The following is a 14,055-nucleotide window of genomic DNA, read 5'->3' as shown; positions in this document are numbered from 1 at the left end:
GCCGGGACAAAGATTTATGGATTGGATTTTCTCCCTCCATCCTAGCACCCCCCCATCCTCTCTCTCTCTCTCTCTCTCTCTCTCTCTCTCTCTCTCTCTCTCTCTCTCTCTCTCTCTCTCTCTCTCTCTCTCTCTATCTCGCATTGTTGTGTCACTATTGAGTCCTCATAATTAGGTTGTAACTTTCTGGCTGAATCTGATTGGCTGACAGTTTCCACCCCAACACTGAGTCCTGTGGGAAATTTTGCCACAGCAATGGTAGGCACTGTGGGCTGTCACTGTCAGTCAGACTGCTGCTTTTTCCTTATTATTTGTCTTTTTCCTCTCACATTTCATGCATATATCATTTTTATTCCAACTGAGCAAAAATCTGTTTTAATTAAAATGTAGAAGCTTACCTCTGGCTCCATAGGAGGGTACTTTCTTCCTTTGCTCTTCCCCAAACATTTGGTTTTCCCTCCCTCAAGGAGCTGGCACCAAAAGCCCTTCTGTGGGTCAAACCTGAGGGAGGAGAAACAGAGGAAAAAAAGAGAGAGAAAGGAGAAGAGGGAGACATTTCAGTGAAAAATTCAAAACGAGAGGTTAGTTCAGTATAAAGCAGTGTTTCTTCTTTGAAGGAATTACAGTTGAAAAAGTGTGGCTATCTTACACTCACTCACACTCACATAACTGTCAGTACGGATTCAGCACACTCTCTGTCTATCTCCTACTCTGTTGCTATCGGTGTCTCTGAAACTGACACACTGTCTCCTCTCATCTCTTTCTGCCTCTATCGCTCTCCTTCTGCACGTTTCTCCTCAACTGCTCTTTCTGGCTCTCTGTTTCTCTATCCCAATTGTTTTGCTCTTTCTCTTGTATGCAATTCAGAATCACAATATTAAGAAAACTAGTTCTTATTGACTTACTAAGCTGTGATGTTATTTTGTAATGATTTGAGGCCTCCAGGTGTCATGTAAAGGTGACAATGTATTTGAAATACATTGGATATAATATGGCATGCTTTCTTTTTTATCAAGGCTTTATTCCATTAAAAGTCTCCATCCAAAAAGAAAAATGTGATAAAGGTAGCTATCATGGAATATAGACCGCCTTCAGACAGAAAAAGATAGATCTTTTTGACTGCTAGGTTAATTAGCAGATAAAAACGTTGATCACAATTTCATTATTAGAAAAAGCAAACATGGAAAACATAGTCACAAAAAAAAAAGAGATGACAGGAATCACATGGCAGACAATATTTAATCACTTAGGGGTGTACTTGTATGACTGAGATAAAGCGTCTACTCATGACTAAATGTAAAAAATAAAAAGTGTATGGAATCAATTATATGTAGTTTGCTTCTTGCTCAGGGCAGTAGTTTAGGTGTGCAAGCAATATACAGATGCTACAGTCCCTGTCCCAGCAGTCACTGGTTCAACTATCGGTCAAGAACCTCTGCTGCATGTCATCCCTCAATTTCTCCTCCCCACATTTCTTGTCTATTTTCAGCTGGCTTATCTGTTGAAGTCAAAGTTGCCAAAAAACTTTTAAAAATAAATAAATTGTTGCCTCTATAACTTTCCATAATGTTCAGAGTAAGACTGCAGCTTGTATGTGACTTTTGCACCCTGAAACAGATTCTGTGACAGCCTGTCACAGGCAAGCATTGTAGTAAAAATGGTTTTATTTAGGGTGAATACATGTAGATATATGCAGATACATACATTTCCTTGCATTGAATGGTATATGTGCATGATTTTACAGTACATATAAGCATTATTGCACATGTGCTGTTTAGTTGCAGGTATGTTTTTTTTTATTATTATTGTTCACATATGCAATACATTTGTGCACCTTGCTCACGCAGTACATTTGTACAGCAAAATGCAGTAAAAAGATGTTGTATAAAACTACTGTCATCTATTTGGCAGTCATTGTATAGGTTCTGATGTGGATGTGACTATAGCAATATATTGTTATTTATCTGTGTATCAGTGTATGAATAAAAGAGAAATATCAGTTAAGTGGCTCTCCTTCACTTTTCCCCTGACAGGACAGGAGGGAGAAAGGAGAGGAGGATTAAATAAATAGGCTCCAGTGTTGAGGATCTGTCAGACGGCTGCCATGTCAAAAGAATGAGAGGGAGAAAAGAAAGATTAGGCTTTGTGTGACTCTGTCTTCACCCGAAACCCATTCACACATACGCGCACACACACACACACACACACACACACACACACACACACACACACACACACACACACACACACACACACACACACACACACACACACACTTTACCCTTATTATTCTGTCAAAAGCATCGCTCTACGAATTATTTGTATGCATGTGGGCTTGTGATTCGAGACAGAGGCACTCTGTGTCCCAATCGGAGCTATAAGTTCTCGATGTCTCTGTCTGGAGATTTGAGGGCCTGCAAGCAGATTGCATTTTGATGAGTGGTGCTTGAAAAATAAACTCACTCAAAAAATATTTGATAAAGAATGGTTTGAAACAGAGGGAAAGCTAATTATCTTGACCAGTATTAATGCTCATCTGGGCATTCAAACTAACGGCTTATTTGCATTTGAAAACATCATTCCTACAGTCCATTATATCTCTTTTTTTAAGAATAGCATGTAATGTTTTTGACAAATACCTAAAATGTGCCTGACACATTACTTTTTTATGTGCTGATAAGACTGTAAATAATGTTAATTCATGCAAACTGCATCAGTTATTTGGCACTGTGTCTGGTAGTCATGTCTATTGGTTTAAGCTCTTCTGGATTGACATTGCACAGTTAACTAACCTTTACGTGCAATTTATTCAGACAGCTGTAACACAGACAGACAGGCAGTGTAAGCGAGACAGTGAAAGCTCTGTTTGGATTTGATCCCAGGCCAGCAGTTCAGTGGGCTCACACTCCAACACTTGGTGTGTTTTGGGCAAGATTAAAATAAAGTTGTTAATGCCAAAAAATAAAGCCATGAACTTACATTGCATATTCAGTGTATTAAACAAGCATTACAATCATATTTTAACATTTGTAATGTTTGGAAGTAATGCCAAAAGAGTGTGTCAGTGATACTGGAATTATTACCAACAATGAGAATAAAAAAGGCATATCAAGTTATTTCTCACTAATTGTAATGCTTTATTTCTTGACAGTTATCTCCTCTTAAACTGTAAAACTCCTTTTTAGTACCTTGTTTCTTTACTTTGCTATTATACTTAAATATGTCTGCTTCCTCCTCTAAGCTTCAAGCTCTAAGCCTTAAGTGAAATCAGTGACTCCTCTCATCAAGTTACCATCCCTTTCTTCCCCTTTTTTGTCTAATTCTGTCATGTTCATCTTGTACCCATTTTGTCTTTGCTCTCTGTAGTGATCACAGAGGATGTGAAAAGCTGAGGATGTAAGGATGGATGGTTCAAAGAGAGTAGTGAAGTGACCATCTGCTTTTGGCTGATCTCTGGTGCCAGGTGATGTCACTGTCTGATGTACTTTTCAGAGGATGACACCACCTGGCACCGAAGACAAAGAGGAGATGGTAACTCTAAGTCCCAGCTCTTCACCAGTAGATGTCAGGCTTCACATAGATTTGAGTTTGGAGTCTTTGTACAGCTTGAATCTGTCCAACGTGTATATGAAAGGTGAAAGGTGTCCCCTACCCTAAAAGACTCCAGGGATTTGAAAGAATAAAGAGAGAAAGCTGGAGAGACTTACGTCAAGGCCTGGGAGTAATTAAAGTGAGGGGTGACTCCAAGGAACTTCTGGACTTCATCCATCACTGCAGCAGGGTCTGTTCTCAGCTGGTGGCCATCTATGATCATCACCTACATACAGATACAGTAGTACGGTTACAAAGGTTAACATAAACTACCTAATGCTTTCACACTGCTGCATCCATTTTTCTTTTACATCATGCTGTGGGTGAAAAGCTCAAGTGCATTTTCTGGTACTGCTGTATTCAAATCCTCCAACCTTCAGACTCATCTTTATCGTTTCATGTCTTTTGGATTGATCAGCAGCTTAGAAAGACAATTTGTTCTGAATATCTGAAGAGATATCACGTACAGCAAGCTTATAAGTAACAACAACTTTGTCAGTCAACAAATTCTAAGCTAACATTTCATAACTTTTACATTAGCAGATATCGCAGGAGAGGGGGGTTAATCTTGGCTCTGATGTGCTAAGGCTCCAGCTAAACCGACTCGGCATTCATGTATGAGTATCATAGACTGTAAAAAATATGGACGTAGTATCCGTGACATCACCCATCTGTTTCTGAAGAGCTGTTTTGAGACCAATTGGCTGCGGCAGCCACATTGCTTCTGTCGAGCCAGTGTGACGTAAAGAGGCGGGCTTTGAGCCTCCTAGCCAACAGCTGCAGTGTTCCCACAGGCAGCTGTGCCTCTCATTGGAAGACTGGTAATCTCAATATCTTTGAAATTGCTGAATTAGAAAAAAATTCACCACCCTCACAGTGAGAGTACGTCGAGAAATTAGCTATTCAGACTACACTCATCTTTTGTACCAGGCTGTAAACATGTTTATTAATGCTGCAAAGATCGTCTTTTCCCCATTCATGTGTATGTGACTTCCGGTACTTCCGGAGCCAGCCTCAAGCGGATCCTCCATGAACTGCAGCTTTTAACACTTCCGCATTGACTCATATTTTTAGACCGGAGGTTGCCGCTTGATGAGTATGAAGGTACTGCACTAAAGCGCACACCAACTCCACAGTTAAATGTTGGTTGTGCATGGCTCTACTGAAGAACAACAAAATCACATCTCTAGCAGTAGTGGTAATGCTAGCACCAGTGAGCAATGTGGGATGCTTGTGCTGTTTGTATTACAGGGTACAATATGTTTACCCCTTAGAACCCTTCTTCCTGCTTCTTTCCATAACGACTAGTCGACTACTATCTTGAAAAACATGGCAACTACTAAGATTAGTCGTCATAAAACTCAGAGCAGATGTAACCTCACTCTTTTTTCACTTCACCCTTTTTTATTATAGTGAAATAATACTGATTCCTGAGGATAATCATAGACTGTATAAAATATGGACGCAGTATCTGTGACGCCCCCCTTCTGTATCTGAAGCTCTGTTTTGTCGGCGGGAGCCGTATTGCTGCTGTTGAGCGATTGTGACGTAAAGAGGCGGGCTTTGAGCCTCCTAGCCAACAGCTACAGTGCCCCCCGCCTGTCAATCAAGTCAGCTGTGCCTGTCATTGGAAGGCCCGTAATCTCAATATCTTCGAAATTGCTGCTTTATAAAAAAAAAAAAAAACCCTCCCTACAGTGTGTGCCGATCGAGAAATGAGCTATCCAGACTGCACCGGTCTTTTGTACTAGGCTGTAAACATGTTTATTTCTGCTGTAAAGATCGACTTTTTTGAATTGGTGGGTATGAATGGTTTCCGGTACTTCCGTTAGTACTACGTTAGGTATAGCAAAGGATTCTTTTTTGTATCTATGCCCGTGCATACCTGGTTAGCAGGGTAGTTAGTGAGCCACCTCTCCAGGTGTGTGGAGTAAAGACCAGGGATGAGGCAGCGATTCTGGAGGGATCGGAGCTCAGCTGGTGCTCCTGGTCTCGCGCTGATGACATCATAGAAGGTGAACTGCAGGGCTGCATGGTCCTCGTGAGCTCTTTGATGCTAGAAAGGTTAGCAGACAGAGCTCACTTTTAATGTACAATCAGTGTCTTATCTTTTAACATTGCAACCGTGTGGATGGTGAGATAACATTTAAGCTGGCACGTTGTTGACATTCATGTCTCATTAATGAAAGAAAATAAAGCACAATATTCAGCCTATTGTGACATTTCAACATCAAGATGTATAGATAAGCCGGGCTTATTAATTCCACAGCATTGTAAAATTAGAAATCTGAAGGCAATTTTGGATAAAAACCCTGTTTAATTACAACCATAAAGCAAGTTGTGATGAAGCAGGCAGCTATAAAGACTTAAAAATAACTCATGTTCAGTCATGCGCATCTTTTATTTTGTGTGTTTGTGTACACACCTGATACCAGCTGTAGGCTCTGTCAGAGGGGTTGATGAGCAGGGTGATGATCTTGGCCTTTGGCAGCAGGGCAGCAGCTCGCCGTGGGGAGTCCTCTGAAGGGAAGTAGTTAGCGCTCTTCTCAAACAGGAAGTCTGTGCTAACATTAGAAGGCACAGGGAAAAACTCCATGTACCTGCGGCAACAGACACAGAAAATCTTGTGAGATATAAATACACACGCATACAGGCGATACAACGAAACACTGATTATATTAGAGCTTTACTGCAAAATTTGTGGTGCTTTTTATTCAAAGTCAGACACAAGTTCCAAAGTCACCAAGTTATTGTCTTAATCTGAGCAAAGGCAATGAGTCTAAATGTGACAATATAAGTTAAACAGGTTTTTTTTGTAACAACTTTTCAGAGATAAGTCTTCTCTGGATGACTTCACAGAATGCACCAGCTGTGTTTCTGTCATCTAAGTAACCCATTATGGGTCAATTTAGGCAGCCATATGTCTGTTGGCTCATGTTTGCAGGCGTAAAAGATCATTTTGAAGATATTGTTGAACTGTTTTAAACTGCTTAATGTGTCATTGAAGTGCATACCACTACATTTCGGTCTATTATGACTCCCCTTAAACGAAAAAAAAATTGTGTTGTTTACAATCTCTCAATTCACCTTAGGTCTATGCTCAAAGGCACGGAGAGAGAATGAAAGAAAGGTGTTGGTGTATGTTGTATGTGTATGCTCTCACCAGTCAATTCCTTTGTGGTAGTTGTTGGTGTTAAAGAACTGGACCTCCTCGTAAGTCTTGGGACTAGGAAAGTTACTGGAGATGGAGGGATGCATGAGTAGGAAGAGATAAAGTGCTGTCGTTCCTGGAAGAAAGGGCATAATTCATAACTGGCTCATTAATTCAGCTCAACTGAGAGTAGTCTATGTGCATGTACGTGCATGCCCGTGTGTGCATGCATGCGTGTGTGTGTGTGTGTGTGTGTGTGTGTGTGTGTGTGTGTGTGTGTGTGTGTGTGTGTGTGTGTGTGTGTGTGTGTGTGTGTGTGTGTGTGTTTGATCGGTATGTGCAAAAGCTGTCATCCACTGATCCATACTGGATGATTTTTCCCTTCATGAGATTTATATCTTGCTGAGTACACACTATGAGTGAGAGAGAGAGGGAGAGAGAAAGAGAGAGCAAGAGAGGGTGTGTGTGTGCGTCTGCAAAGATCACAGGCCTCCCCATCAAGTGATTCAAAACCATTTGACACCAATCAGCAGAGGGGCTCTGGTCGTGCCCTCTGTCTCACCCTCAGCAGCTCTTTCTTGCCCCGTTCCCCTCACACTGACTCCCACACATCATGTTACAACCCCCCTCTCTTCGTTTACTGTTTGCCTTCTAACACTGCTGACATGCGAGGCACACACTGCAATAAAATTTGATTTAATTGTGATGTAGCTATTGTTGGTCCTGTCAATGTTGCCATAGTGATCCCTCCTCCTATTTCAGAAATTAGTAGCTGGTTAATTAGCAGCATTTCAGGACCTCTTTACCTTATACACCAAACACCAGCTTTTAGAATTCCTGTTAATCACATGAAATCAGCACTATGGAGCTAAAATGCATTTATATAGATATTAAATTATTTTTTCAGAGAGGAAAGAGGGAGATGCTGGTGGCTCAGTACTGTATCTCTGTGCATCTAAAGCAGATATATGTGGGTCGAAGAGAGGAGGTAAGGGTCTCCCACTTCGTCTCCCTGTAACAGGACCAAAGGAGCGAGGAGGATTAAATGAATGGGTTCTGACTGTTGTTGATTCACACACCTGAGCACACAAAAGGAGTGTCTATGTTGCATGTGCATGTCTGAGTGTGTGTTTGTGTGTGCAGCCTACCTGTTTTCTGTGGGCCTATGACCATGAACTTTGGTAACCTGTCACAGGTTTTCTCTTTAGACCAGATGTCTTTGTGTCGTTTGTCATCACATGGGTTCTGCAGAGGCATAGGGAAAGGGATTAGCTGGTTCAAAGTAATTATGTACAGATAATTCAGGAACATACATGCTCATGCATGTGGCAGGATTTGTTACAAAGAATAAATGACTGGAGCTTTTGTGAATATATCATGAATAAGACTATAGCAATCCCCCATGGGAGCACAGGACATCATAAATTCAAAGCCTGAACAAGAGTGCTGATCTTTACAACACATTCTCATAAAAACTGTATAAAAGTCTAAAAATAGAAAACAATCTGAACTATTTTTTTCAATCAAACATCCAGACCTGATACAAAAAATGAATATACTTCTAGCAAAACACCACAATAAAGATAGGCTATAACATAAAGGACTGGGCACAGCTCCTGTTTGTATAGTAAAGCTGAATCTGGGTGCTGTAATGTATAGAACCAGTTGAGAATTTCTCAGATCAGTTATCATTTTAGTACACATTTTCCCAATGACTTAATGTCCTCAGTCGCTTGAGTACAAGCCTTATTTCTGATACAGCATAATGCTAATTTGGTAAATGATACACTACCACTGAAGTCCTGCAAGGTGATCATTTTCATCTTGTGTGAGTTATTATCTTGCTAAATCAAAGCTTTATCACTTATCTCAGCTGTGTAGCATAGCTATCCCACAGTTAGCTAAGAGTACTGCTTTCTCTGCACAACTACTTTCTTTAGCTTACTACAGAGGTATCTGCCAGGGAGTAGTATACTTCTGCTGTCATCAGAACAAGTTATTATCTCACGCACAAGATCCTTTTCTTGTGTACACATCATAACAACTTGTGCACTACAGATAAAAATGATCACCTTTGCAGGACTTTAAGAGTAAAAATGATAGTCTCATTTGGAGAAGCATGATGTTCTTTGGGGTGTGGCTTATGTAATTGACATGTTCCTAACTCCATGGCCAAAACCAGGACAGAAATGCAAAAATGCATATTCATCCTATTTTCCAAGAGTGGTCACTACCTGTTTAAAAAGACAAAGATTGTGAATGGAAAAATACTAGACTTGAACCTCTGAAACATAACAGGTCATGGTGGTTTCTTTTACAAAGTCTTTGGTACAAACTTGTTAAGTAGTCCAGATTTCCCTCCTTCGAGACATATTTGACAAGGTCAGTCCTGTTCAAAACACACTCAAATTGAATCTGGCTAATTTGTACAATAAAACAGAAAATGGAACCCACTCAGCTCATCCAGTCTGTTTGTCTCCTGAATATTCTTGAATCCTCATCAAAAAATTATCTTAATTTGCAAAACTGCAGTTAGAAATGCACAGACAAGAGCAGAAGAGCACAAGCCAGCCATGCCGACAAGAGCTTATGCATACACACCTGCCAGAGTGGGTTCCTTTGTTCTGGAAAAAGCTGGAAGTACTTGTGTGCAAGCTGCAAGGGTGGGAGCGTGTGGAGTCTCAGGTTTGTCCACGAGCGAAGAAAGGAGGCAAGGTTGACAAACGTGTACAGACCCAGTCGATCGTTACCATAGTTGGACAGATGTGTCATGAATATACTGATCTAGAGTTGAGAAACAGAGACATAGTAGAGGAAGGAGAGGAGAAATAAACTTATTTTCTTGTTCAAAACTGAGATAAAGTCAAAATCTCATTTCCCAAGTTCCACTGTGTGTGAAAAATTGAAGTAGTGCAGTAAATCTAATTACTGCTGCTGTGGCTGCAGTGGAAAAAGCAAACAGATTATTTCTCAGTGTGTAATGGTTTTTAAGTCACTAACAGAGCAGCCATCCACCAAGTATCAATATTTGCTATTGCTTTGCAAAGTGACACACTCACTTTTGTTATGTAAGAATATGCATTAACTTTCAGTGCAATACAGTTTCAAGTGCAGAGAGAAGAAGGCAGATAAAGTGGAGCGGACTTATTCAGCACTCCTGATAGATAAAGAAGCTGTGGAGGCAGCACAATACTCCTCACACATAGCCACTGGGTGATGGTGGAGATGCAGCATACACAAGGGAGAGTGTTTGGGAGTGTGTCTGGTGTGTGTTCATAACGGTTAATGTGTGTGAGCGAGAAGGAGAGACTCAGGGGGGAGTGCAAGAGCGATAGCGAGTTGGTCTGGGCTATCTGTCCACGCCTTGGTGCTTTTATAGGCTGATCAAAGAGACAAGCTACGATATCTTACACACACACACACACACACACACACACACACACACACACACACACACACACACACACACACACACACACACACACACATACAACACATGCTCAAAGTACCAAATAATTAATATCTTAATGGCTGATGTTACAGTTTCTTCCAGACATGACACATTCCCAAGCTCCTCCTCAAATCTCAAAAAACGAATGTGTGTGTCTGAGTGTGTTTGTGTGCGTGTTTCTGCGTGCATGGGTGATTATTGTGCTTCAGAATTTCTGGCCTATGGAAGTGAATGCACACACATCCACAGCGAATTTCCTGGTGACAGAGGGCTGTCGGTGCTCCGCTCTAACGCTGAAGGTTCCCGTAGATACAAAGCGACACAGTGTCAGGGCTTGATGGATCAGCGTCCGGTCGACCTGGAAAGCTGTTCAGAATACTGATGTGTGTGTCTAGAGGTGTATGTGTGTGTGTGTGTGTGTGTGTGTGTGTGTGTGTGTGTGTGTGTGTGTGTGTGTGTGTGTGTGTGTGTGTGTGTGTGTGTGTAAATGTGAGACACCGTGGGAGGGAGAAAGAAGAAGCAGACAGATGTGTGTGGTACCTTGTGTGTGTCTTTGTGACAAAGAACGTGACAGAGAAAGAAGAGAGAGCAGCAAGGGTATGCATGTCAGAGTCATTTTTTATGTGCGTGTGTGTGTGCGTAATTGTTTGTGCCAGCGCAATTGTGTGCATCTGCCACCGCCTTCTTATCTTGCGCTCACTCTAAGCAAACCAGCAGTGTGCCCTCCAGCCTCGCCTGCTTCATATCAATCTGGCTGATGTTAGAGCAGCAATGTGGAACCACTGTCAAGGCTTCACCGAGCGCTCAAACAGGAACAACAGCAATGAGAGCCAAGAAGAAATGTTCGCTCCCTCCTCTTCACAAAATTGTAATGTCAAAAAAAACCAAAACATCCCTCTTTGAAGCATGAATGCAGAGCTTAGTCTAAGGGAATGTGTCAAATGTAATTCAACAGTGTCTCACTGCAAACATCTTTTCAAATTTGGGACTGAGAGGGAATGCTTCCTGAAGCTTGCTGCAGCAGTTAAGGGAAGGGGAAAGAGCAGGATAGGCATATTATGAAATGAAAAGGTTTTGGCCTCATACACTTAAAATACAGACAAATCTAACCTGAGTAAATAAGATGCTACAAACCATTTAAAGCCTCCAACCTTCTCCTTTCCATGTTGTTTCATGGTCTTTTTGAAAGCAGGCAAGGTGATCAGAAAGTGATTTATGTTCCCTTCAAACCTCTCAATAGCCTATGATGTGTGACTCAGGCTGAGAGGGGATATAGTGTACTATATATACGTGTGTTTGTGTGTGTGTGTGTGTGTGTGTGTGTGTGTGTGTGTGTGTGTGTGTGTGTGTGTGTGTGTGTGTGTGTGTGCATGAAAGACAAGAGGGAGAGGGAGGGAGTGAGTGAGTGAGTGAGTGAGTGAGTGAGTGAGTGAGTGAGTGAGTGAGTGAGAAAGAGAATCTGAGTGTTATTGAACATGGAAACATTCATTACAGAGCTTAAGCACTCACTGCCAAATTAAACAAAAGGGGGAGAGAAGATGATTTGTGTTTGTAATTGGAGGACTGCAGAAAAAAGAGAGGGGGAAAAAAAGCACAGAGAGCGGGGTAACAAAGGGAAAGACAATGAGAGTAACCTTGGCAGGTCAGACTGAATTAAAAACAAAAAAACAAAACAATAGGCACTTGAGAGAGTGTTAATCTCCACACGCAGAGCTTCCGGACCCTTTTTGGTGGAAGAACTCACCGTAGCTAAGAATTCAATTAACTGAACCGTATAAACCTTTTCTCCGTATCTAGTGCCACGTCTCATTTCCTGAATATTGGATTGCTTTGAGTCCCCCTATGTGCCTTTAATAAAGAATATCCTGCTAATAATTTAACACCAGAATTGGGCTTGAATCATACTCAGGGCTCGACTGGGAGAGAAACATAGAAAAAAAAAACCAGCGAAATAAGCCCCCCAACCCCTCAGCCTTCCTCTTTTAATCTTTGTCCCTTGTCTTTTCTCCTCATTGCTCCTCTGCAGCTTCATTTCCTCCCTCTTCTTTCATCCTTTTAATGTCTTGCTCTCACTCCTTCGTGTGCTCCAAAAAGTCACTTTTTTCCCCTCATGACCTAGATGCTCTGATGAAGCTCATGGAGTGATGTTCTTCAAAATCTATGCATAAAAAACACACAAATGCCATGTCTTGGAGGATTAAAAAGACCCATCTGTCATGTATTTGAGTTTGTGACATGGTCCAATCCTCCCGGACATGATTGCAATTTCGGAGATATTACTTGTTTTACTGGCCTTTGCTCTCTCTATATCTATGTACGCGTTTGCCTCCTGCCTACCACTCTCTCCTTCCCTGTCCATCTCTGCCACTCTCCCTCCTGAAGCAGCCTATTTCCCATTACAGACCACTTAGTTCCACATGCATTTCTCCTTGATTGAACTGTTATTGCTACTAAAAGGAGCCCTACACCCCCCCCCCCTGTTCCTTCCCCTCTCCTTCACCATCATCATCGTCCTCTCCACCCTCCTCCCCTCCCAGTGTCTCTCCCTCTCTCAGTCCATCTCTGCGTTTCTTTCTCATCAGTGGATAATTGAAAGCTGAACGTCAATACGGCAAATGATTTCGATTCAATTTATTCTGCCTGCTCCAGTCAACATCTTCTGGCCCTTTCCATTCTGTCGTCTTTCAGTGCTTTACTCTCACTTTTTAATTTCTTCCTCTGTTTGGATTGTGGCTTATTGCGTGTGTGTGCGCGGAGAGAGAGAAAAAATGAGAGAGCTTCTATGTGTTGATGGGCTGCCAAAGACGTCAGTGGCAATCAGCATGACACCCGAGAAAGAAAGACTAGAAATTTAAAAAATAAGAAGAAGTGAGGAGAGATTCACCTGTGTGTGAGCAAAGTCAGCATTAACAGGTTGAAAAAACAAGAAACACACAAAGAGAAAAATAGAGACAGAGAAGGAGAGAGAGAGAGAGAAGGCCACAAGAGCTCTAGACAGCAGAGCAAGGTAGGGGTTGTGGAGGGGAAGGGGAGGAGGGTGTTGGGTAAAAAAAAAAAGGGGGCAGGGAGGGGAGGAAGATTGTGCTGATATTTGGTGTTTGGCTAATAAGCTTAGTGGCAGAGCTAAGCGCTAAATGTCAGGCCTGATATATGTCTACAGCTCTGCTTATGTCAGCTCGACACACATTTAAACAAAACGTACACATGCACACATATGCTGATGCTGGAGTGTTGACACACAAGCACATGCACTGCTCTGTGTGTGTGTGTGTGTGTGTGTGTGTGTGTGTGTGTGTGTGTGTGTGTGTGTGTGTGTGTGTGTGTGCGTGTGTGTGTGTGTGTGTGTGTGTGTGTGTGTGTGTGTGTGTGAGCACGCCTGTATGTGCATCACTTCCTCTCTGTATGTGTCTGGATTCTCAAGTGACACAAGATGCCGTGACCTGAAAATTAAATCTCAATCTGTCTGCCACCTTCACACCCCCCCGACTCATCCCCCTCCTCTTCCTCCCCCCTCCTCTTTCTCTCCCACCATCTCTTTGGCCATTTATTGGGGACTGACTTGTGCCCTATTGGCTGTTTGCAGAGTCGAGGTCGTCAAATCGATTGCTGAGCTTATGTGAGACGGCAAGTTCGATGATCGTTGAGGCAGGCCAAAATGATGCAAAAGTATCCAATCACACACAGGTACATGCATGTACATGTGCGCGTTCACACAAATACAGCACAGGCTCAGGCACACACATTCAATTAGTTTGTTGTCATCAGTGGAGAACTGTCACCACAGGCCAAATCTGATTAAAAGTCATTGAATGGGAAGTGGCAATGTTACCAACATGCAGATGATCAAACAATAGGAAACTCC

The 14,055-nt window shown here is 42.0% G+C and overlaps 1 protein-coding gene across 3 annotated transcripts in view; it reads right to left on the bottom strand.

Annotated features, from left to right (window-relative positions):
- The window catches only part of ndst3 (N-deacetylase/N-sulfotransferase (heparan glucosaminyl) 3), a 47,975-nt gene that overhangs the window by 3,531 nt on the left and 30,389 nt on the right, over positions 1 to 14,055 (bottom strand). For 2 of the 3 annotated variants that reach the window (XM_034686833.1, XM_034686832.1), the window contains exons 7-13: positions 9,344 to 9,526; positions 7,891 to 7,987; positions 6,755 to 6,878; positions 6,017 to 6,191; positions 5,477 to 5,647; positions 3,708 to 3,817; positions 399 to 501 (exon numbers count right to left, since the gene is read on the bottom strand). In XM_034686833.1, coding sequence (XP_034542724.1) covers positions 399 to 501; positions 3,708 to 3,817; positions 5,477 to 5,647; positions 6,017 to 6,191; positions 6,755 to 6,878; positions 7,891 to 7,987; positions 9,344 to 9,526 — 963 coding nt within the window. The remainder of the gene's footprint in view (positions 1 to 398; positions 502 to 3,707; positions 3,818 to 5,476; positions 5,648 to 6,016; positions 6,192 to 6,754; positions 6,879 to 7,890; positions 7,988 to 9,343; positions 9,527 to 14,055) is intronic. The other variant, XM_034686834.1, reaches the window with a different exon arrangement.

This window comes from Notolabrus celidotus, chromosome 7 (genome assembly GCF_009762535.1).
Source record: "Notolabrus celidotus isolate fNotCel1 chromosome 7, fNotCel1.pri, whole genome shotgun sequence".
Taxonomy (NCBI): domain Eukaryota; kingdom Metazoa; phylum Chordata; class Actinopteri; order Labriformes; family Labridae; genus Notolabrus; species Notolabrus celidotus.
The sequence above is the reverse complement of the archived record's forward strand: the minus strand, read 5'-3'. Positions and strand labels throughout refer to the sequence as shown.